Raw genomic sequence first — 26,519 nt, 5'->3', positions numbered from 1 at the left:
TAAAAATTTCAACCCTTTTGCATTGAAACTGAAATCCTTTGTGGGGAACAAACCTGAGCAATAAATATACTTCTCAATTGCAATGTAAGAACCTATAATCATCCCAATCGACTGGTGATTTACTTGTTGAATGTCTGTTTTAGCCATTAGGGAGAGGTTCAACAAGAAAAGGAATGAACAAACAAATGGATGAATCAATGAATGAATAAACAAATAGGTTCACTGTTGCATTAGCTGGGGAACAGAGCTCTCAGTGTGGCAGAGATACAAAGGGTTCCCCTCAGGTGGTCCGTACACTTTATATTAGACATTAATATAACCTCTTCTCAGAAGCTCCATGAAATGGCTTTCTGATCCCCTACAGGACAGCTCATTCAGAGGCAAAGTGAACTTCTTATGAGTTGCACATCATGTAAAATTTCAGTCAAATCTACAGCCCAAATGACATTTGACCTAAATAGTTCCTAAAGTTTTAAGAATCTAAGTAAGGTTACAGATTTTTATCTATTACTTGAGTCTTAAAGTGCAGATAACCTCCGTGCTATCTCTGAATATCTTATAGACACATTCTTTGCACAAAATCAAAAAAGAAAGTAGCAATATATGCCACTCCTTCCTATATAGGTATTCATGTAGGATGTATGTGTTCATCATATCTTATAAATGTTATTAAAACTTTTGTAGGAAAATAACAACAGGAAAGTTATACTTTCATAGAGAGGAGGTTGCCTTGGTCCTTATCCACCTTTATCCCAATATTTACTTACCTGCATTTAATAACGTTTCAATATTTATTGGCTTTGAATGTGATTTTACAACTGACGTTAGGAGGGGACTGTGGAACAGACTTCAGACCCTCTTTGGGAGACCTACACTCTATTCTCCAAAAAGAACACCTAGAAGGAGAAGCTGTAGTGTCCCTAAGCTCCCTGATGAAAGTCCCTGCTTACACCACTCCATTCAACAGAGGATGGCTGCAGTCATCCTGAGGGCACTCACCAGGGTGACAATGGCACATTCAGCAGTCAGTTGAGCAGCACTGAACAGTGTCCGAACAAACCGGTAAATCTGCTTCTGCTCTGGGTTGTGTTTGTCATAATCTGGTGGCACTTCGGATTTCTGGTGAAGAAAATATTTTCAGATGACAGGCCACCCAAAAAGAGCAAAAGAGAAAGAATTAAACAATATCATGAAACACAAGGAGGAGATTACCGAAAGAGGGTGAAGGTTTTCATCAAAAATATCTAAGAGCATCCTTCCATCTGGGTCCCTGGTGGAAAAAAATAACAGAAAATGGAATTTACTTTCTGCAAGAATGTTTGTCATTCAAAATAAAACAAAAATATATTTTGATTCAACTGTTATTTCAAAAAAGAGAAGGCAGTGTTAAATGTAAGAGATGGTACGAGTTATTCATGAATAATACTGCTTTACTTGGGTACAGTATAATTTTTGAATAGTCTATGAAATAAAGGTTATAAATTAAGTGAAAATACAGATTTTCATTTTCTGAGTTTCAAATAAACCAAATCTAATTTTTTAACATCTTGTTTCTGAGCAAAGGCTAACAGATTTGCTTAAACTATTAGTGTGTTGTGATTAACAAGAAAAAGTCTGAGGGTAAAAATGAACATTCAATGTGTCGTAGAGATTAATCTGGAAGTTTTCACAACATGTAACTTAACACACTTCATTAATATTTTCACCCAGCCTGTTACCTGGTGGCTTTTCCTGTAATCATAGCGTCTCAGCAGGGGCTCTGCAGGGACTTCCCCAGCGACAGCTCTACTTTTATGTCATTTGAGTTTTGCCTTAAAATTTTTCTTTAAAAACCAAATTTGGAAACCACAGCTTTGGGTAACAGCTTATCATTTCCATAGTCTGTACTTCCAATGTCAAGTAGGCTTGTGAATATCAGAAGACTACAGACCTGTCCCTAACAAACACCAATTGGATAAATACAATTTCTGCTCTATGAATTTACTGTCTACATAAAAATAAAAGTGAAAGAAAAATCTTAACAGAGCAACTCAATTCACATTACTATGTTTGCACAAAAGGAATTGTTTTTAAAGCTTTGGGCATTCATATCTGTGCTCATTTTTACTTACCTGCAAGAACATAGGCAGCAAAGATTTAGATAAACCCAAGTAAAAGACAGGTTCAACCAGAGAGGACCTGATAGCAGGGTCTGAAAACATAAAGACAGCTCCTTCTGGTGCACTTGGTGACACTTGCAATGACCTGGCAATGAAGAATCAGCCAACCCCTCATCTCACTAACTGCCTCTGCAAAATAGTCAAGGTGCTGTGTGAGAGACAAAGCCTGGCCCAGCACCCCATTTCTTTGGACTGTTCAGCCCTGTTCAATTTTCCTGATGAATGAAAGTCCCTAAAAAATTAATGTAGGGAGGAGGCAAGAGGATTAAAATGTTAATCAAGCCACAATCAGAGACTAAAATATGCTGATCAGTTCTGTGGCCAGGCCAAGGAGGACACTTTCAAAACAGAGGAATATTTCTAATGGGATTGCTAGTAACCCATTCTCCACACCTGTGAAGGGGAAAGGGCACCAAGAATCATTCCCTATGGCTAAAACCATGGGGAAATGCAAAACTGGTTGGTTTGAGAACACATCTGAGTTCCATTAATGGCACTGCATTGTTATTTAAGACTTAAATGTTTAAAAAAGTTTGAACTACTATCACAGAAATAAGTAGCAAGACAAAACCTGTACTTTGATGTTATTCTGGTCAAGGTTCAAAGGTCCAATAGCCTGCATTTTGTACATTTTTAAATCCAAAAATTCTCAAGCACCATAAAGAATCATGAGTCACATTTACAGTATGGAAAAAGGTAACTACAGAGAATACCTTTCCAGGTGTCCACAGCCAGATATTTGTGTTTTCCCATAAGACTTCAGTAAAAGCTTGATCATCTAACCTCCAACTTATCACAACTCTCCCTTGTCGCTTTGTAAAACAGATCTTACCTAGAGATCCATTCACACCATGAGGTGGCCATGCTTGTTCCCAGAAATGGGTCACATCAGTGTTAAACCTAACTGCAGTTTCAGATTTGCCCAGGAGTGGAATTTTAAACCAAAAGGTCTGGAATTTCCTGGTCAGCGCTAGTGAGGTAATCTGCCAGATAAAACCCTCTGCCTTCCTTTTAGGAAAAATGTCCTTGCCTGAAATAATCCATTCTTTTAACTTCCTACTCTCAACCCTCTTTCTGTCTATAAAACTTTCCATTTTGTACAACCCCTGGAGCACCCTTCTAGTAGCTAGAGAGGATGCTGCTCAATTCTTGGATTCAAGAATTGCTTAATAAAGCCAATTAGATATTCAAATTTACTTGTTATGAGATTCATAAACATATGTAAATGTCACATTACTCAATGAAATTAGACTGCAATGAGAATGGTTTTGTTCTTCTGAAAATGAAGAAAGGATGCTTTGGAAAGACTCAATATTAAGGGAATCACTAAAAAAAACGTTCATTGTAGCTTAGGAGTCATCAAAACCTAAAAGATTCTATGCTCAGATTGTTTTTGCAAGTGCCTTAAGTTTACTCAATACTGATTAAAAAAAAAACAAAACAAAAAAACAACCCACTATGGAAAGGATAATTTATAGGTGTGGCTTTTAAAAGAAAGACACTGGTACTCTAACCAATGCCCCATGCTCCAAAGTCTTGACTGAACCTGCATAAAAAAAACTGGCAAATGAATGTACTTTTACATATTTTATGTTGAAATAAAATGTTAACAGTAAACCTTTTTAATTATTTTTCTATGATTCCGTTTTAACTGATTTTTTAAATTAACTGAACTATCTTCAGACTCAAATCAGAGAGAGTTTCTACTACATTAATATAGTTTATATCTAAATTTACACCAAATATTTGCTCTACTAAATTGAAACCATAAACATTTTTTCATGTGAAAGTTGCATACGGTAAATTTTTTAAATAATATTTTATAAAAGATAGAATGTTTAAACAAATTATACAGAAAATAAAGAGTAAAGAGGATGCTGAACATTATCGAGTTCTGTTTTGTTTTGCTGGTTTCAAAAACAAACACTCATCTGATTTCCTCTGATTAGGAAGCAGTTCGGCACTTATCTGGGAAGTTTTGGTAAATTATATTAACTTTAGAAATTCTATAAAAATGTGAAGGCCAAAGCAACCAGAGCAAAATAGGAAAAAAAAAAACAAAAACAGGAAAAACATAATAGGAGATAACATGTGAAGGTTTTAGCACAAAATTAATCATACACATACCTGTTCTTGATGTGGTAGTATATTGCGAGAGCTACACTGTAAAATAAAATGCAGTTCAATGTTTCACAAGCATATTTAAAATGTTATATATTCTCTGACATCGGTCTCATCATAAATATTTAAATTTAAGTAAAAGTGAAATGATCCACCTGAACAGTCCTGTTAAATTCAGAATGCTGATCAAAAAAGTGCACTCTTTAAAGTAAACCAATCTGGTTCTCATTCCTAACAACTATTAAATCTTTTCCAGAAATATCAAAACTTCAAGTAATATTTACAAATTTATCTTCCTATCTGAAATTTTAAGGTTTCTTCACTTATACAATATAGGCTTTATGTAAAACAAACAAACAGAAAAACAGATGGTACAAATTAAACACCTTTAGAAATCTCTAACTCAGTACCTACTATTTTAGAAAATTAGTGGGTTCTTTATAACTACCAGAAAAATGTGAATACACTTATAGTGGTTTGATTTTTTTTCCCTTAAATCAATAACCTCTTGGCACTCTGCCTGATTTACTCATTTACTTGCTGAAATGGTACTGTAACTCTTATTTGTAACACTACTTAAAATTTTTATTTTACATTTTAAAAGGTCTTCATTTAATGAAGACACTCTCTACCCCTGAATTTTTTCAAATGTTTTTCTGATTATAGAATGCATTACATTCATAATGACAGAAATTTTGGAAAATACAGAAAGTATAAAGGAAAAAATCCTTTTGTCTAAAGATGACTAATATTAGCTTGAGATATATAGTTCTATATATTATGTGTGTATAAAAACAGATTTGTGTCCTACTTTTATCCTCACTAATATTTTTACCATTTAAATATTCTTTAAAAGCACAAATTTAAATGGTGATTTTCCACCATACAGTTGTTGGATAATTAACTATTCCCCTACTGTTGAACATGTTTCTAATACTTTGCAATTATAATTAACACCATAAATTCCTTAAAGATAAATATTTGTGCAATCTGTGACTACATTATTTCCATAAGAAAGCATCTTGTAATTGGAATTAAAGTCATTAATAACTGTAAAGCTCCCCACATAGACTGCCAAATATCTTTGCAAAAAAACCTTGAAACCTACCAGCATGTTTCACCTTACCCTTGCTGACACTCACCTTGAATGTTTTGATAAAATGTTCTCCAAGTGGATTAGTAAAAAGTGTACCTGTTTTCTTATTTGTTTGTTTGGTTTGTTTGTTTGATGGTGACATTGGCTAATGAAATCCAGTCAAGTTTCAGCTGTACACTTTAACAGTAAGGCATACATACACTTACACTGCGTGTTCACCTTCCATAGTTAGGTTTCTGTCACCACAAATTTGACCCCTTTACCCCATCTACCATCCCCCTTTCCTCTGGTAACCACTAGTCTATTGTCCGTGTCCATAAGTCTCTGTTTGTTTGTCCTATTCATTTGTACCTGTTCTCAATTTGAGTTTCTTGGCTACCTATCAAGTTTGCAGGGTTATTCGTGTTGATTGTCCAATTTTTTTAATTTTCTCTTTTATAAACTGACTAGCTCCTTCTGTTATTTTTGTTTTACTTGAAAATTTATTGTGGAGGCCAAAATTCATTTTTTTCAGCTTCTAACAACATAGCTAAATGGCTGTATCAATAAGGGGCTGTGTTCTCAGTCTCAGAGCAAAGAAACTGCCAACCAGAGCACCAGTATGGAGATGGGAGGTCTAGGGCTCAGTCCTACACATTTCCCTCACTCAGTGGCACCCCACTAGAGACCTAGGTGTGCATTCTGGATTCCAAATAGCTCAGATGTTTACCTATTCCTTAACATGACAACAGCTAATCTCATTGCATCACAAGAAAATTTATATTCCTCCAAATCTCTCTCTTTCCAGATCTACTCATGCAAATGTATTCGGCTGTTAAAAGTATTCATGAACAAATGGTGATGTATTCTTTCTCTTAACACCTTGAAAAGAATCTAAGCTGATAAAGTAAGTATAATTGGGGTGAAAGAGCTTCAGAATTTTAAAACATAATAATATGGTTTTCAAAATGCTTTCGCATACATGATCAGGCCTACAATAGAAAATAGTAGGTGTTACTGATTCTATTTTATAAAAGAGAAAATACAGGTTCAGACAGTAGATGCCAGGACTTCTGACTCACATAATGGTGTTGTGCCCTTTCATTCTAGCATGTTGCCTCTGGAACAAATGAAGAAATTACTGTTTTATTCATTTAATAGTCATACTGTAAGGGCTGCTTTTCTAATCTAATGTTAGATTTAAAGCTGAATGTTTCATATGTTTGTGTTTGGTGTAGTGACTAGTTTAATCGCTTTAATTGATCAAGGGAAAAAAATGGTTCTTGCTTCAACCTGAGGGAGTGTGACACAGGAAAAGTATCATGGCCTGGAAGACAAACCAACCTTGGTTCAAACCTGGTTCTGACATTTATCAGAGTTCATTCAACTCTCAGAGCTTTCATTTCCTCATCTATAAAATTAGGAAATTCAACTTACATCATAGAGTTGTAATGATAACCAAATGAAATATGTAAAAGTGTTATCTCAAATATAAAGTTCTAAAACTAAAGTTATTATTACTGTTATTCCCCTACCAATAATTCTATTTCAAGAAGTCTCTGACTTCTGCAGATTGAGTGAAAATCTTCAGGGGCCCAAGGTCACTACTTCTGAAATCTCCAGAGCCAAAAGCAAGATTGGGCATTTTCATGGCCTCAGACCTCCAAGAAAAACAGAGCCGCGCTGTAGGACAATTTCCACTGAAGCTCATATGCCAGAAAGTGAGAAAACCAAGCTGAGGATCTGTGTACAGTCCAGCTCCACAGGCCTGATTAATTGGTCATCTTGAAAGAAGTGATTACTGGGGGCAAAGGGCAGTAAATTGAAAACTGAATCAGTTCTTGGCTTCGGGTTTCATTCTAAATGCCCAGCTTGGAGGCCTGGTCAGTTTTGCCACATCCTCAGAGAGTGGTAAGTTCTCACCAACGATGGGCTAGGGCCAAACCATAAGGACATTTGGACCAAAGGGTTTGCTCAACTGCTTTTGCCATATAGCTGGGAAGGAAAAAAATGCTATTTTCTTGACCAGGAAAACAAAACAGATTTGTGATCACTGGCACTGTACTGGTCTTACTTCTTACCTAGAATTAAATCAGCTAAGCATATGATGATCCTAAGACCTCTGAAGATCAAGGGCTGGTGGGTCTGGCAGTGCTGAGGCACTGAACCATGAAGATACAGAGGCAGGTGGGTAAGTAGTGCTCTTTGACCCTCAGAGGCTGAAGGGCATGGATGATTGGCCACCTATGTGAATGGGGCTCCACACCACCACCATTTCTTCCTTTGATGATTATTCCTATGCTCCTTACAGGATTTGGGGAAGGGGTCAGTTGCAGAGGCATGGAGGTGGTTGGTAAATTCTAAATTCATACCTCAACTGTTGGCATTTAGGGGACAAATGGGAAAATCAAGTTCTCAAGGAAGAAATCAAGCCTATGAAAAGAATAAGCATAGAATACAGACCCAAACTTTTCACACTTAAGTCTTTCTTTCACTGTCAGAATAACACTGAACCCTCCACCCAACCTCTAACTAGAATTTGTAAATATGTTTGTTCATTTTGGCAATTCCCCAATTACAAAATGGTTTTCTTCTAAAAATCGGCTTAGAAATCAGTTGTTTAGAATTCGGAGCATTTTCTCAAAGAAACAAGGTCATACTTGGTTTTCAGGAAGCAAGTTCGGCCCATGAATGCTCACCATGCCCACAATGAAGCTCAACTACTGTTTCAGAGTGTGGAATCAATTTTAATGTCTGAGAAGAGAGGGCCAACGGTTTCCTTTGACAGGTGCAGAATAAGGTTTAGGCAACATTTTAGAACAGGAAGGCATTCAGACTTAGCATCTTCCTTGTATTTTCAGGGAAGGAGTGAGATGGAACCACTACCAGGAAGGTCCACTCTGCACGGCTCCCGGGTCCAACGGTACATGTTTAGAAACAGGGCACTTTTTGAAATAACTAAGCCACTGATCAAAAGAAGTTCAAATTTGGGTGGTGCAGAGAAAATGTCTTTTGGATCAGGGATGCCACAGTATCCACAATGAATGTTTTGTCTCAACAGCTATCTTAACCAGTCCAGGTTTTCAGTTTCTTTTCCCTCCATATATTAACCTACAGTTTATTTAAAACTTTGTATTTAAAACTTTCAAGGAGACTTTGATGAGGAGGGGAGAGCAGCTGTCCATCTATATCAGGGGTCTTCAATCTTGGCTGCCTATTAGACAATTTCTTAAGAGTGGTTTAAAAATCCAGATACTGGCTCTGTAGCGGGAGACTCAAACATTAGTGTGTTTTTAAGCTCCCAGGTGACTTCAGGTGCAGCTGGGCTGGAATCACTGATTTATGCAGATGCCTAACTATAACTTAGGTGCTTGTACCTCCCCGACTTGACACTGAAATGTCAAATCGTCACCCAGTTTTCCCCAGCTCCTGAGTGTCCATGTCATAACCAGTGGCAATTTTAAGTCATCCAAGGGTGAAGTGCTGAGCAACTGAGTCAGATCCACTTGTAAATCCCAAAAGCTCCCACTGGCCCTGAAGGGAGAGGTGCCCTCTGTGCCACTCTGCCATGCTCCCTGTGAAGAGGATCCCAGGATTAAAGGGGAGTTAGCAGCTTTCACTCTCGGCTCCCCAGAGCTTGAGCAGATGCCAACAGCTATGTGGCGCACAGATCTTCGGGGCTTTCCACTTCTCTCCTCAACTGCTAAAGCTTTACTTCAGAAAATGCTGTGCTTCCCATTTCCCAGCAGTAAACCTCAGCCCAAGGGCAGGAAGGCCTTCATCCAAGGCCATCTGTTGTGAAGCTATGATATACACCCCTCTCCCTCATCTGTAATAGATGACTGTTTGGGTTTCTGCACACTAGTGATTTACCATGCCTTTAAACACCAAGGTACTATGGGAAGAAGCCACATTTCCATCTAAAACCTAGAAATATGTAACCCCACAAGAGAGAAGGCAACTTCCCTTCAAGTGGTCCTACTTCCATCTTCCTTTTGAAGTAGACTATTTCCACAGACCACAGGGACAGTCACCACTTCCTGAGCCAGAGACTGATTGTCACATGTGGTCACATTCAGAACAGAGCTTCCAAGCCTGAAAACCCAGTCCATTGCAATACAAGAATAGCTCCTATTTAGAAATGTAAAGAATTATTTCAAATGCTAACATGAACTGTTGTTAAATGTGTACTTTCTTAAACAAGTATAGAGATAAAATATCCCAGATTTTTCAGTTGAGCTGAATACCACAGACCCCAGCTCACCAGGTTCTCTTGATCTCTGTTATCACAAAGCAAGGAGGGACATTACAGGAGAAACCAGTGTTCCTTCCTTCTTCGCTCCTATTTTAAAATTAAAAAACTGAAGCCCAAAAGGAAAGGATTTTATCCCAAGACACCCTTCCTCCATTAAACACCATTTGAAAATAAGAACCCAAAGAAGGGTTTTATCAAACCCTCCCTGTTGGTGAAAGCCAAGGTCAGAACTTAGATTTCTCCACTCTGGGCAAGGACGCTTTCACTATGTCAGGCCTGCATACTACTGTCGCCCTGAATCTTAAACTGAGAACCCATTTTTTTAATTTTGAAGGTAAAATATTAGCAGAGTAATATCAGGGTGGCTTTAATAAAAAGTGGGAAGGTAGAAAGTATGTACAAATCGAAAATATGCTTTAATCTAGTTAAAATAATTTTAAAATTTGGTCTTTTTATGTAACTGGTAATATGGACAAATATTTTGAACACCCCACATTTTAACTACCAAAATCACTTTTTAAAAGATTTTTCACAGTCAATGGCCTCCCCTCACCCAAGCTTAACATTCCAAGACCACACAACCAACCAGTTAGCCATTAGATTAAGGAATAGAAAAAGCATTCAGTTAAGCAAAAATCTGTATACCCACCATTTAATTGTATACTTGAGGTTTGGTTGACTGACTGTGCTATCATCTAGGAAAATAGTGGAGCAGGAGCTGTATTTCCTTGCTATTTGTCCTGGAGGATGCTAGAAAACAATGGCAACAAGAAAATGACAATTAAACATGGCTCAAAATTCTTCCAAAGAATTAAACTTGAGACCAGACCACAGAAGAAAAATGTCTTAGCAAGAAATGCAAAAATGACCAGCAAAAAATGTGCAAACACACTTTCTTCATATAATGAAATTCCTTGTTCTTACACATATAAAAGTCACTACCACTGCTCCTAGTCCCAAACCTCCTTCATCAGAAGAACAGTGCATTCTTGCAATTAAACATCAAAGAGTGTGGTGCAGAGTCCGTAAAAACCACCTGCCCTGGGGCCTGTGTGAAACAAGAAGTACACTGCTCATTACATCAATGAAAGCTCCTAATTAGGGCAGTGTCCTGGTTTTATGAACCAAGATCAAGACAAAAGTCCACTGTACTCATTTTCTCTATTCTTGAGGTACAGAGTATTTGGGGGGCAAGAGAAAATGCAGCCGATATTAATTTAGAATCCCCTGGTTAATCTGCTTGAACTTGAAGAGTTGAGGTTATAAAGAAAAAAGTATTTCTTTGTTAGGTCGAAACACATTTTAAAGGGAAGATTATCTGATACTTTAGAAAATACTACCAATAGATGACCTTCAGGAAATGTGCCTGTGTAGTCTTATGACTGGTTCTCTGACAACTGTGCAAATTTTGAGCTCTTTGAAGAATTTGAGAACTGAGAACTACTTCTGAAAGACATCGATAAAGAAAATAGAATTTATACACTGATGACATCCAATTCAATACTAAGTGGACTTTTGGAAACTATATTGGCAAAAAGGATTAGAAAACATCAATCTGGATAATTATTGCTCAAAAGCAATAATTATCCAGTAAGGAAAAAAAATCAAATCATGCAAATGAGTTTCTACCTGCCTCATGCTATGTTAACAGTCTAAGTGTCATTTCAGCAACCAAAAAACTCTTTAGGGATAATTAAATTGCCAACTTCACCTTCCCACCTCCAACAAGCACTCAGTATCCATAGTTTAACGAATGTAAAGGAAACCTTAAAGCTAATCAGAGACCAAATGCCCTGTTCGATACTTTAATATTTCCTTCTTATTTAATAAGGTTTCTTCTGTAATGAAATTAAGAAAATATGCAACAGCCTGAGAAATATAAAAACGATGTTATAAACATAATCTCCCCTCAAAACTAAACAATAAATGACAAGTCACTATTTAAAATGCATATCCAGTTCCTTAAGTCACAGCTAGAGGGCACTGCACCACTGACATATGACTCTCTTGAACCTGGTTTTATATAAATAGCATGTGGGCTAAATCAGAAAATTCAAAAGATAAGGTTCGTTCATGGGCTTTCCTTCTTAAGCACACACTGTTCTGTGCCTGTGTAAGGAAAGGCACGAAGAAAGCTTGTGAAGTTCAAGTTACAACTTGAATGGCAATTTTAACATGGAATTTTCACAAATTAATCACAATTTCTCATTTAAGACAATCCTAGGGCATTAAAAACAATTCTCTCTCTCTTTTAAAGCTCTTGTAACAATCACATTTAAATCACATAAAACACACTAAAAACTCAGAATCTAATAACAGCTATTAATATGGGTGGCAAGTTTCAAAAATCCTTACGAAATTTTCCCCACCTGTGCAAAATCTACTTCAAATAAAACCTCAACAGATGTTTAACATAAAAATTCAGTAATTAACTGATGTGTTAATGAATTTTTAGAAATAACTTTGGGAATAATCCCAACAATGAAACAAAAAGACAATAATTCATTTCTATTTCTTGTAGGGTTTCAACTATTTCCTCTGGCACAAATTTCTCCGAGATTAAAAAGTGATGAGAGTTGAGTAGAGATGAGTGATGCACTCAGGTGAGCATACTCTACATTCCTCCACAACTTAAGAAACTACCCTCCTGAACTAATGCGCAGGAACACCCCTCAGCACACACCGTGGCCTCAGATCGCCCAGCTGTAGCCTGAGCCTCCAGCACTAAGGGCTGGTATGTCAGAGGATGCCAATTCAACTTTCAAACTATCTAATAATTTCTAAATTGAATAAAAATCCTAAACATTAAGTAATAAATATTTTTAGTTTCTGGGTGTCTCATCACTCCAAAATGCCATTTGGGCATTAAGTCATTTGTTGAATGTCAAGACTGCAAGGTATTAGAATGAAACTTCTCTTGATCTGAAATCCATATCACTAAAAACTCACAAACATCTAGCAACATGCATTTAATAGACAAGTCAAAGGAAGTCAGAGAAATAATGTTCCCAAGGTCAAATTCAAGACACCAGAGCTGAAAGCCACATTTGTCTGACACCAAAGTCCATGTCTTTCTACCTCCAGTTCTTCGCTTGTGCCATGTTCTCCCAGATTTTTTCATACGACACCCAAAGGCCCTTTTCCTTCCCTGACCCCACTCGTTCTCAGAACCTTGCCAACAGCCCTTGCTCAGAACTCCTTCCTCCCATTAGACCCATCTGGGCTGAGTGTCGTCCTATGTGCTCTTATGCTCCTCTGTGCGCCCTCCATGGCACTGACCAATCTCCGTTGTCGTTTTCAGCTCACTCCTCTCTATTCTCTCTAGGGTCTAGACTCTTAGGTGTTCTGGAGGTAGACTGGATAATTTTCTTGAATCAGCAAAAGAGAAACAGCTCCATCCCAGGGATCAGACTGCCTTGTTGGCTCAAAGCAGAGCCACCAGGCAGGAAGCTAGCCTCCATGATGGCAGCTGAGTCTTCTGTGAGCTGATCACGACAGTGCAGCCTCAGCAGAAAGGAGGGTGCCACGTGTCAATAAGCTGGCAAACAGGACCTTACTGCAAGGGTCCATGCCACCGGGCAGTGAAATGCTGACATATTTAGGACACGCTGCAGTGGGGCAGTGGCTAGCTCTCCCATGGCACTGCCAGGAATTAGCTGACGTGGACGACATATTCCAGTACGAGATGGGCAAGAGCATGGACGGAGTCAAAAGCCTAGATTCAGGATGTAGCTCTGCCACTGATTAGCTGTGTGAACTTAGGCAAGTTACTTAAGAAGTATGATCGCACATCTTGACTTGCTTGGAACAGTCCTTGTTTGCCCACATTGTCCTGGAGTAACCAATAATACAACCCCCTTTCACACTCAATAGTGTCCTGATTTTGACAATAAATTATAAAGTCACCTTTGCTTTACCTCCTCAAGATTCAATATCTTCGTCTGTAAAATACAGAAAGCAGAGCCTACTCCCCACTGTGGTGCTGTGAGAACTACGTGGGATAACACCTGGGATGCTGCACACAGATGTGTTCAATAAGCATTAAGTCACTTTAACTTCTCATTTTCAACCATTGTGCAAAACTGTCCTACCACTTCTTAGGGTTTGTTAAGATCAAAAGAAATAAAGCATTAAAAGTTATGAGGTAATAATACTAGAGAAAAAGAAGTTGTTAACATTTGTAAAAAAAAAAAAAAATTACATAAATGAAATCTCTAAAAATGAACACTGAATAATTTTTTTAAAATCCTAAGTCTGAAAAGAGTAAAGTATGACTGATAGAAAGGTGAGACTGTATGTGCAGAGAGACTGAAATCTGCACTAGCATTCCTTCATTAAGAATTAACTGGGGGGGTGGCTCCATAGTGTAGTGGTTAGCACGTCTGCTTTACAAGCAGAAGATCCTGGATTAGTGCCCCAGTTGGAGCCACGGACCATACTCCGGGGTGCCAGCGCCCCCGGGTGCGCCAGGCCCAGGTGCACGCTGTGAGCGTGTGGGAGGAGATGCCCCATCTTAAGAGATCCAGTTCTTAAGGGGAAACAGCAACATCCATAGGTCAGGGGGTGGAAGTTGGCGGAGGGGGGGTGAATTAAAGAGGGGGAATAAACAAAACAAAACAAAACAAAAAAGTGTATTAAGAATTAACTGAAGCTTTGATGTGTGCAAAACATGCAAGGAACAGAGCACAGGAAAGTAGAAAAAGAGACTGGGGTGCCCAATGCCACCACCTGCACCTCACTGTGCTCAGCCTCACAAAACCATGAGGTGGATGGGATATTTCATTTTATAAACAAGGAAACTGATTAAGAAAGAATCTTTACCCAAGCCACACAGCTAATACGGAGTGGACACAAGGACACTCTGTAGAATTCCTCTGTGCAAAGCCAGAGCATGCACAGTTGGGAGGACACACAAACAGATGGTGCTGGGGCTAGGAGAGAGGACAGCTCCACCACCATCTTTCCAATGCCCACCACAAGCCTCAAAACAAAGATAAAAAGAACGAAACAAAAGAAAAAACAATCTTCTTTGACCACAAGATGTTAAATGAATATTCCACGAAAAGAAAAAGCAAGATGGAACACCTTTTAGTAGGATCAGTTTCTTACGGCAGGGACAGAAGAAAGGATAGAAAAAGCAAAGAGCCACGGAATTAACAACAAAAATGGACAAAATCATTATTCTATGAAAGCAGAAAAATAAATCAACATTGGGTCTCAAGAACAAACACTAGAAATGCCAATTCTGAGGTAAAATTTTGCTCTACTGTGAGTCATGCATGTTGTCACTATAAAATAATTACATTCATAATTTATTTCAATCCCAGGTCAAATCTTGGCTTCATTATAGCTCTGTGCACTGACTCTGTAATGAGGAGTACTTTTTCTCATTATAGTTCTGGCTGTGAGGCAAGATCCAGAAATACAACCCTTTAGGACCGACATCATCCAAGGGAGAGAGGTTTTCCTGATGGCCCAACAGGTGCTGAGCAGAGCCACGGTGGGCCTCCCACTCCCACAGGCAGCTTCTCCCACGTGGCAGCCAACAGAGAGTTTATTGCTGCCTGAGTTCTTTCCGTAGCTCTAAAAGAAAGAGGCTCATTTCCAAAATAACATTTTTCCTACTATTACTTCCTTCCTTGAATGCAATGGTCATATATATTCCATGCTCTAGTTCCAGGGGGATGGGAGTGGGAGGGGGGGGGCGGGTAAAGTCAGGTAACGAGCTTATTCTAGAATGCTGGGGGAAGGACAGGGCAGATGTTTAAGCCCCAAGCATAGGTCTTAAAATCTTTAATTTGCAGAAAGACTCAAAAATTGGTTAGACTTTCCCTAGAATGTAAGAAATTCAAGTTTCTTTCCTACTGTTAGAATTCTCTCTTCTACATTATTAGTAAACTGTCATAGAAACTCAAATATGTCAAGTATTTACACAACACCAATGTTTAAGGGCCTACACATATCCCATCTCCATTGCTATTACTGTCCTGTGAGATGTGGAGACAAGTGGTCCTGTCCTCTTTATAGATGACATATCAAGTAACATAGTAAGTTGGCATCAAAAGCAAAGAAGTATAAGCAGCATAATTCAAGCCACTTGACTTCTAATAAAGTGTTTTTGTTATATCACATGTTCTTCAGCAACGTCCCTTCAAAATTCCCTGTGAATGCTATTACATTGGTCAACACTTTACTGGTTCTAAAAGGTCATTTCTTCTCCTGGGAAAAGTTTAAAAAAATTAAAAAGCAAAGGAGGTAAAGAAAAAGTTGAAAGTTGTACTTTGAAGAAACAAGTATCTTATTCTTGATCAGTTAAAAAACTAAATTCATAAGACTGCAAATAAAATATTAAAAACCAAAGACCAGCTACTTTGAAAAACAGTTTGGCAATCCCTCAAAATGTTAAATATAGAGTGGCCACAGGACCCTGCAATTTTACTCTTAGGAATATGCTCCCCCAAAATGAAAACATATATTCACAAAAACATGGTCAAAATTGCTCATCGCAGCATTATTCATAATAGCCAAAAGGTAGAAACAACCCAAATGTTTACCAACTGATGAATGAATAAACAAAATGTGCATACCTGTACATTTTGAATAAAGTTCTAAATATACTACAACACTGGTGAACTCTGAAAACATTCGCTAAGGGAAAGGAACCAATCGTAAAAGGCCACATACCCTATGATAATGCTTGTATGAAATGTCTGGAATAGACACATCCATAGAAACAGTAAGTAGAGTAGTGGCTGCCAGGGGCTGGGGGAAGGCGGAGAATGGGAAGTGACTGCTAATGGGTATTCAGTTTCTTTTTGGGGAGATGAATGTGTTCTAAAATTGACTGTGATAATAGTTACACAACTCTGTGAATATACTAAAAACCATTAAATTATATACCTTATAGGGGTGGATTTTATGGTCTGTAAATTATATTTCGATAAAGTTGTTTTTAAAAAATAAAATTTTCACAGAAGGAAAAAAATACTCAAAGACCAAAAACAAAAAAGAAAAAAATCATATGAGATGAACTGAACTAGGAAATTAGGGTATCAGTGAGAATTTATGATTTCTAAAATGTCTACTTCCTGGAAATATTGGGCCTAGAAGCAATGACAGCCCAGGAGCAACCAGCACACCTGGAGTCCAGATCTGGGTTTCCAATTCTGTTTGCTACTAAAAGGAACTACGGCTCCCTGGAGAAATGGCTGATTCTAGAACTGATCCAGGGACATGCGAGCTGAGCCTGGAATATCTTGTGCCAAAAAGCGAGAGAGTACTCAATCCCCAAAAATGGGGTGTGGGGCGGGGGAGATGTCACGAGAACACAGTGCCAGTTTGCAAAGACTGCTACTAGCCAAACCTAGAACAATGTGAGCACCAAATTAATTAAGGACAGCAATGAACTAAAAATCATTGAAAAATGAAATCCACAAGCCTATATAAAATTAAATGGATGGGAGGATGATGGATAGGGGAAAAAAGCTCTCCCTTACAGCAGAATGACAACTGCCAAATGTGGTGAGGGTGGGAGTGGGGGCTGGAAAATTACTATTTGCTAAGAAAATACAATACAAAGATTGGTTCAAGCAAGAATGACCAACAGATGCTAAATGTAGGGGCAGGAATAAGGAGCAGGATATTTGCATGGTCTTAAAGTGTCTGTTCAAAGACTGCTCATTAGTTTTAGGTGAAAACCAGTCAATAAAAAGTGGGTAATCGGAATAGCATCTTGCCAGGTGATCAAAATCAACATCACCAACAAGGTCAGGTGGATTTGTGTGTTTCCAGATTTGACAAATGGCGAAGGGCAAGGGTGCACTCCGTGAAGTATTCTGGCCGGAAATGCTTACCTGAATACTTCAGACAGATTCAAAATGGGAAACATTCCATTAATAAACACCTGGCCCTGTATTCTTCAACACTGTCAAAGTCATGAAATACAGAAGGCTGAAGGTATCTCCAGATTAAAGGAGACCAAGGGGCACGCCAAGTCAATGCTAAATGTGATCTTGAACTGAAACTGGCACCAGAGAAAAACATGCTACGCAGGACATTATGGGGCCCCTTAACATAAATGGAATATTAAAAAGAATTGTATCAATGTTGAATTCTTGATTCTGATAACGATACTGTGTTTACACAGAGAATAACCTTGTCTTAGGAAATATACAGTGGAGTGTTCAGAAGTAAAAGGCAGAATGCAAACAACCTACTCCCAAACAAGTCAGAAAAAATAATGTAATCACAGGAATGTGATCAGAGCATGAGTCAAAAGTGATATAACAGTGGTTTAAAACTGGTGAATCTGGAATATATGGGAATTTTCTATATTATTATTATTGACTGTCCTATAAGTTTGACATTTTTCAAATCGAAAGTGTGTGTGTGTGTGTGTGTGTGTGTGTGTGTGTGTGTGAACAAACTGTAACAGATGCTAGGGGGGGAAGCTTCTGTTTAAAAGATAAGGAGAGTCTGCTTCTTAAAGGACTTTTATGACAAAGTACTTGCTCTTTCTCAGACTTCATGTTTTTTCTTTTCTCTCTGCTTCAGAAGTCCCTGAGCAAGTTGAAAACCTGAGGAGTTCAGAGAGCAGTGAAGGAAAAAATAAAATGGCATAGTGAGGAGGCTGAGGCATCACACAGAGCCTGGAGTGCCTGTCTAGCTTCTAGGAGGAACAGCTGGGGCCCCTCTACCCTCAGCAAGGAAAAATAAAGGAATCGGAAAGTCACAGATGAGGTTATCAGAACCATTCCCTCGCGCTCCCCCAGCAATGTCTCGCCACTGTGAAAACCAGGCAGCACGGTCAAGAATCTGTACTGGCTGATTCAGAGATGAGATTCATACCACATATAAAAGACCAGGGCTTCAAACGCAGCAACACCCACTAAGAACAAGCCATGCATTTTCAGGACAAATCATCACATCAGTTCAATGACCTTCACTTCCGTGTCTTAACAAGGACAATGTACTTTCCAAAATGACCTTCTATGAAAATACTAGGGAAGCAAATCCACCTGTCAGCTGTCCTATATCCATATAGATTATATTTCATTACAATTTATTTGTGCCTCATAACACGAGTGAAGACAGAACGAAGAAAGGGTAACAAGAAAGTTTAAGAAAAGAATAAGTCTTCTATATACACAACCAGACACTCAAGGAATTGACATCTCACACAAACTTAACTGTATTGAGATTTTTGTGTGTATAGCGCTATTACTTCTAGACATTCTGAAAAAAAGAAATAACATTAAGAGAAAACATAATAAAACATCTTCCCCATGTCAAATTGAATGAGTAGCATGGGAACCAGAGTAGCCAAGGTTCCTTAGAGAGGTGTAAAAATCCTATGCTCTGTATTATTGTTGCAACTTCCCTGTATATTTGCATTACTTCATAATAAAAATTGGATTCTTTAATCTGATTGAATTTTTAAAATCTTACTGAGACTAAGCCCTTACTGAGGCTTCTTTCACACCCTCCAAGCACAGTGTATTACTGCTTACATAGCAGTAGCTCAATAAATTTGTATTCTGTTAAAAGTAAATTTCCCAAAGAGGCAAAAGGTTTAGAATTTTTGAAATTTCAGTTGCTGGATCAAGCTCACTACATTCCTTGACTGATCTGTCTTAACAGGTGAAGAGTGTAACTAGAAATGACACCATTTTACAAGAAGTCTGCTCCTATCTCATTCACACCTAAAAGGCAGAACTCCACTGAGGTGGCACTACAGGAGAGGAGCATAAACCCTATAACGCAGGATTCCCAAAAGCAGTAGAACAGAATACACTCTGTTAATTATGAAAAAACGATATCCATATTCGAATACCGGAAAGAGTTCATCAGTTTTGATATTGAACTTGGAAAATTAAATAGAATTTATCTATATTCTAATGGGCAATGGCAATAATGTCAACATATTTATATGGTGCTTTAATTAGTTTGCATAGGCCCAGCTTATAAATTTCTTTACAACAGCATTTTGTCCACATTTTCAAAAGGCAGGGAAGACAACATAGCTTTAAGTCTCTCTAACACACAGCTTCAGTGCCAAGTACTTCGAGAACTACAAACATTTACATGCAGATAGTCTAGAAATCCTACTTCATCATTCCATACCTCATGGAGATAGTTTTCTTTCCTAAAGAAAGGGACATATATTTAGAGGGAGATGAAGAGGTGGCTATACTTTGCCTGGACCCGACACTCCACACTTGCAGGGCTCCGCACTGTGTACAGAGGGGTGTGAGTAGGGGCCTGGGAGGTGGGAGTTATAGGAGGAGGAGTGGAGATGGGGGCAGCTAGCTGCACGTGCTGCTCAAGGAAGAAGGATAATTTACCTCAATGAGACACTTTAGGCCTGGCAAGCAGGGGAGGGAAATATTGCTCAGAACAGCCAAAAAACTAGAGCTAAATTTTTTAAATCCCTTTAAAGTGTTGTCAAGTTTATCCTTCCTTTGAGCACTAAAAGAACATGCAGATTCTACTGGACCTATAAACAACAATTAGGAAAAGGAAAGTGTATGGGGGCAGAGAGCCTCAAGGAAAAGAATTGTGTTTATTCAAATAGAGGGAGTTACAGAAAGAAAAAGAGTAATTTGGGGGAGGGCCAGAAGAAGGAAAGAATAAGAAATTTAAAAGAAGTGGCTTTCATTCAGACTTCTGTGGTATTTGCTGTGGTACTGTCCACACACATCTTCCCATGAACACCACCAGTCTGGGGCTTCCGGAAAAAAACATTTGGGACAGTGGATAAACACAAGTCATGCTTGTCCAACTTCAAACCAAACTGAGCTTAAGGACACTGCAATGTTCTTCACATTCTTCCAAGAATGGACAAAATACATGAAACATTTTCACCCATCCCAGACACAGTTATTAAAGCTCTCCTCCCTGCACAATTACTGTACAGTCCACAGGAAGACAGCTTCACTTACATGGTTAATGAAGAGACTCTTGCGTTTTTCTCTCACTGTGAAAACAAAAGATATAACACAAATGTTACACACCTGCACGCCAACCTCTTACAAGTTACTGAGGACTAGGCCTCTGTGTTGTGGTCCCATCCTTCCACCAACCAATGTACCCAGTTGCTCCCTTACCAAATATGAGAATATGTGACCTGCACAACGCAGATCTGAACAAACCAGATCTGAACCCGATTAATAGAGCAAAATATATATCCACTTAAACTATGGCACCCTAATCAAGTAAGTGTAGTTGTAATTAACTGAGAGGTAACAGTTTTCCAATAACTAATCATTAATTAGTAAATTTCAGAAAACTTGTATGCATCCATTAATTTAAAATAATTAGCAAATAACAGGAATATTAATTTCTAACCTGAACAGACCCATAAAGATCCATACTATTGGGTGAAATATAAATATCAACAATACCCGTCACAGCATTAAGATACAGGACAAAGTACATCAGAAACATTATTAGCATAGAATTCAATTCTTCTCCATGCTGGGTGCTAGGAGGAAAAGCCAGGCTTCTCTCTAGGAGGCCTTCTGGAGCCTCCTGCAGCACCCTCTCCCTCAGGAAAGTTGATTAAAAAACACACAAAACACTGTTCTATTTGAGAAATGGATTCTCACACTACTTGGTGATATGGCCTTGTGTACCCCACATAGTAGTAATGTTTCTCAGAGTAGGAGCCCTCAGTTCTACACATGTATAAGGGTGACAAGGAACCCAGGGGGGCCTTTACATAACCTAACATCATTAAATTTTGCATTTTCTTTCCTGAAGACTTTTGACGGCATATACTAATCGATCAAAACATTTACTGAGTAGGTCATTAGAGAAGATATAAAGAATAGGTTTCCTTCAAAGGCATGACTTCCCAGATCCCTGGGAATCAATAATGCTACCTCAGAGTATAGTAAAACACTAGGTACAAATCCAGCTTATCATCTGAGGAGCCCCTACCATCAGATGGATCCATCTGCAGGTCACTGGCGTGTACCAACCACACAGAGAGTGCGGGGCTCCTGGCCACTCCCAAGGCCAGACCAGCAACCAAGGAGCTCGCTGGAGTGAACACACAACATCTGCAGACTGTGTCTGGTGGGCATAGTGTGGAGGCTGCATATGATGACTTCTGACATAACTCAAAATAAGTATCCACACGTGAACTATACCAAAACAAAAATGAGGGGCTGGCAGGAAGCACTGAGTTTTAACTTCCTGGCCCTATACACTTTGTGTGTGCCATACCTGCAAGTGCATCAGTGAGTATGTGTGTGCGCATATTGTTTTACTTAAATTATTTCAATACTAAATTATTGTACATCTAGTCAGGTTTGCTCTACCACATAGAGGTATGATGATATTTCTATGGTGATTTCCCACTGGCTGAAGGAATCCGAGGACACTTTATACACAGGTAGTAGGCATGACAAGGTTTTCAGCAAATTCCGTAGGTGACACTTAGCCCTTCCTAAGGCACCCAGCAATACGTTGGAGCAAGGCTTTCTATCTCCTATTTAGGGGAATCACCTTTGAGGTCACCTCAACACTCTATGTCACCCACCTCCAGCAGATAAAAGATATCCATGTGTCTCAAGAAATGTCAGAGCTTCTTATATGGGGACTACTGAAAAGATAAAGAATTACTCACAAATAGGAGGGTTGAAATATAGAATCATCAATATTCTGACAAAGTTTTAACAAGAAAGCTTTAAAACAAAAATAAAATCAAAGTCCACAGACAAGTAGAAATATTATAAAAGTATATGCTATTCTTGCACATCTCCTACAAGGATTAATCTCAGAGAATAATCAGGTCATTTCCATGAACCCCAAGTGGTTCCAATTAGAATTATAAAAAACAAAAGTTCACTAAGTCTGTTACTACAAAATACGTAAGGACAAGGTATCTGAATCTATTACAGAATATCTTTGTCACTCACTGTTTTTATACAAATGTACCCCTTGACTTCTTTATTCTTTGTTATATCAAGATACGGAATTTTCTTAAATTTAGTTTCATCTGTTTTCTGTAACTCTTAATTTCTTCTTGGTCTTTCCCTCAGAGCAACTGAACCTGTGGAATCTGACCTGAAATCTCGGTTCACAGGGCTTGAATCAGGTACCACTTTCCTGATTTATTCTGTAATGCTGCCCCCAAGATGGCCTTTGAAAAATCAAGCCTGCACAGTATCTGAGAGGCTATTCTACGCATGTGTCCCTATGACTGACTTCCTCCTAGAGTATCTCCCAAGTCCCCAAACCAACTTATCGTCCCTAAACAGAAAGAATTTCCAACATCCATGCTCGTCCTAGATGACCCTGACCATAACTGGCATAGATGCAGGCAAACACGCATTCTTAGCTGGGTTGATTCTCTCTCCTGGGTATTTTGGGGTGCTGCTTCATCACCTCTAGAGCCTTACCTGAAGGTATGGGCCAAGGTGGGATGCATCTCCTGCTATGTAAAAAAGTTAACGTAGCAGGTCTGACTGCCATCCCCAAAAAGGCCTGCTTGTAAGGGAGGCCCTTAGCTGGTGTCTGGGAACATGGATGTTGGGAGGGTTCCCACCATTCCCTAACTGATAAGACTGGCTTGCTGTGCCTAAACTGTACAAACAATATGATTTATGCTGAGCACCTGATTTCCTTGACAGTCTGCAATTTTGGTCCATACCAGGCAGTGGCTGCCTGCCTAACTAATCCTCAAGAAAAATCCTGGGCACTGGGTCTCTAAGGAGCTTCCCTGGCTAACAACATGCCACAAGCCGTTACTGAGGGAATCTGGTACATCCTATGTGACTCTACTTGGAAAGGACTGTTGGAAGTCTGTACCTGTCTTCCTCTGGACTTCACCCATGAACCTTTTCCTTGTATTGATTTTGCTTTGTATACCTCCTTCTTAGTAAGTCAAAGCCATGAGTACCACTATATTATGAGTGCTATGATTCTCCTACTGAATTGCTGAAACTGGGGATGGTTCTAAGGACCCCAACACAGTTGGCATGCACAGAAGAACAGAGGGCAGTGGGGTGATGGGTAGAAGGTAGGTAATTCTTAATGGCTCTAGTCTTCAGTTCCAATGACTCATAAGGTTTCTGAGACACCCTGGTACTCTTTACAATTAATTATTTCTTTCCTCCTAAGGTAGCTGGAGCAGGACTAAGACACTACAATAGGGAGAAACGTAATAAGTGGAATCTCTTACAGTGGTATTACCAAAAAATAAAAATAAAAAAAAATAATAATAATAAATAAAATTACCCAATTCTAAATGTTTTTAAAATAAATTTAAATATAAAATTTCAAATTTAAAATAAATTTGAAACCACTATGACCATTAATCAGTTCTGAAATCAAATGGCTTTAGCGCCATTTTGTTTTATGTAATGGTATAAGCAATATGCCAACTCATTTCTTATGCTGGCTTTAATCATTTTTAAATATTAATATTTTTGCTTACTAATAACATATCTATCAAAATCTCTGGAGTTCTCAGGTTCCTACATAACTAAGAACACTAACAGCCATATTTTGCTTTGTTGGGAACACAGGCAATAAATTGATGTGGATTATGAATCTTTCCTGGGAGAATAATAGCTGTCTCCTTTAATCCCACGTATGATGGTTTTGTTAAGAGGATTTTTAATTAGCTAATGCAACAGTCCATAATGACTGACACAGAAAATGTACTAGAGGCTTTAAAAATAAGCCATCTGAAATCAACAAAAACACTACCATTGGCATCAAAAGTCTTCTCCAGATAAAAAGGGGAGTGAGGAGTTAGCAATAAGGGATAAACAAACTTCACTTAGGTTGCCTGAAACACTCCCACGCTTAAAAACACAACTTTCTGAAAAAAACTAATGCCTAAATATTGAGGACTTGTTAATAACCTAAGTGCAATTTCAGCTAACCTCTTTTACAGACAGACATTTAAAAAATTACTTTGTTCCATTTCTAAAAAAGGCTTTCCAATGGCAAATGTCAGCCACCATTACCTAAGATGTAATCCAACATCTTTTTTTTTGAAAATGAGGAAGCCACCCAGACATGGAGTGACCAGAAGGGGGAAGACAGTGTACTGGGCTCCTCAGGCTCCTTTCTCTGCACTACCCTCCCTCCAAGGACAGTGTCACTGGTGATGGAATCTGAAGGAAATGAGTTCTATTTGACAACAGATAATTAGGATCTGATATGAATAGAACTAAGCTAGTCCACAAAGAAAAATTACTTAGTTTATTAATGACACTGGATGTGAAGGACTGGCAGGCCACACAAGAGGCCTTGACAGTAAGGTAAAAAACTATAGAATTTTGTCTTGAGATGTAAAACTGATTATTGAGATAGCAAAGCCAATGTAGACCACAAAAATCTGGTTCAAAAGAAAAGGTTTTATTTTCCTTTCTTTTTTCTTGTAGGCAGCACAGATCAGGCTTTGAACAATCAAAATTCAATATTAATTTTTCTTAAGACGAGTTTGAGATTACCATATAATTCTCAGTTTTCAATAATTCAATGAATTCAATTATTCGCTTAACTCAAAACACAACTGTTGCACCCAGTGAGGTAAATGCAAAGATGCTCTGAGGTTCCTGCCCTGCTGACCTCATGGCCTGACAAGGAGGTAAGTTGTGACTAGGACACAGATTGGCACTATGGTAGGAACATTCACCCCACGCCTTTGGGCCCTGTACTAGGCATCCAGATGAGGTCACTTCCCCACAAAAGCACACCTCCTGCATGCCAGGAGGACAGCTCCTCCCAACAACTCTGGTCTATTCTGCAGTGTTCTGGACCTGTGTTTATTTCTAAACCTAGGCACAGAGGGACAATCTGTACGTTCAAAGTGAAGTCTAAATAAGCACAGCAGACGAAACAAAAATGAAAAGAAAAAATTTCAAAGATGTCTGGGGCAGACCAGTCATGTAGAGCACACATTCCAAGGGAGAGAACAGGAGGCAGAGTAGGTAAGAGCATAAGGAGAAACCATTCGAAGAGCAAGTATCCATCTAACAAACTGTCAACTAACTTCAGATGTTTCCTGTTTACCGAGGAAAAAACCCAGGGCCACAGGATTTCCTCAGAAGCCCAGAAACCTAAATAAAGTGGATTCTTTCAAAAGTTTTTTCTCATGGAAAATACAGACCAGTATAGAGAAAAAATACAAATACAAATTTAAATTTGGGAAATCAGAGAAAGAAAAATAAATCATCCAACAACCCAGAGATAACCACTATTAATATTCTGGTGTGCATTTTCTCAAAGGGAGTTATTTCTCTATACATACTTATACAGATATTACATGCATTTTTGCAAATTAACATTTATATATAAACATGTGGTTATATACATGCACACACATAAACATGCCAACAGTAATAATGCCCATTTTTCTGCTGGTGTGTTAGCATTTTCACTGGCTGTATAATAATTCCTTAATATATAAAGGTATTAATTCTTTGTCATATGTACTACAATATTTTTCCCATTTTAACTTTAGGATACATTTTGACACAGGTTTTCATTTTTAGGCAACTTCTTCCATTGCTGTTTTATGCTTCCTTCCCCATTGAGATTAGTATTTACTTACATTGTTTCTAGATGTTTATGATTACGCTGACCCTTGAAGAACACAGGTATGAACTGTGTGGGTCCACTTATACACAAATTTTTTTCAACAATTTGTAAATCTACTGTAAATCTATTTTCCTTATGATTTTTCTTAACATTTTCTTCTGTCTAGTTTACTTTAAGAATACAGTATATAATACACGTAACATACAAAATATGTATTAATTGCCTGTTTATGTTATCAGTAAGGATTCCGGTCAACAGCAGACTATAAATAGTTAACTTTTGGGGAGTCAAAAGTTATACATGGATTTTTGACTGTACAAGGGGTCAGCATCCCTATCTCTTACATTGT

General features: G+C 38.4%; 1 protein-coding gene across 2 annotated transcripts in view; it reads right to left on the bottom strand.

The window, feature by feature from the left end:
- Positions 1 to 26,519, bottom strand: part of CCNY (cyclin Y) — a 203,542-nt gene that overhangs the window by 30,872 nt on the left and 146,151 nt on the right. For both annotated transcript variants that reach the window (XM_006911377.3, XM_015588939.2), the window contains 5 exons: positions 20,551 to 20,585; positions 10,260 to 10,360; positions 4,287 to 4,322; positions 1,213 to 1,270; positions 1,000 to 1,119 (listed from right to left, as the gene is read on the bottom strand). In XM_006911377.3, the coding sequence (XP_006911439.1) occupies positions 1,000 to 1,119; positions 1,213 to 1,270; positions 4,287 to 4,322; positions 10,260 to 10,360; positions 20,551 to 20,585 (350 nt within the window). The remainder of the gene's footprint in view (positions 1 to 999; positions 1,120 to 1,212; positions 1,271 to 4,286; positions 4,323 to 10,259; positions 10,361 to 20,550; positions 20,586 to 26,519) is intronic.

Source organism: Pteropus alecto, unplaced genomic scaffold (assembly GCF_000325575.1).
Source record: "Pteropus alecto unplaced genomic scaffold, ASM32557v1 scaffold204, whole genome shotgun sequence".
NCBI lineage: Eukaryota > Metazoa > Chordata > Mammalia > Chiroptera > Pteropodidae > Pteropus > Pteropus alecto.
This window is presented reverse-complemented; position numbering and strand designations above follow the sequence as displayed.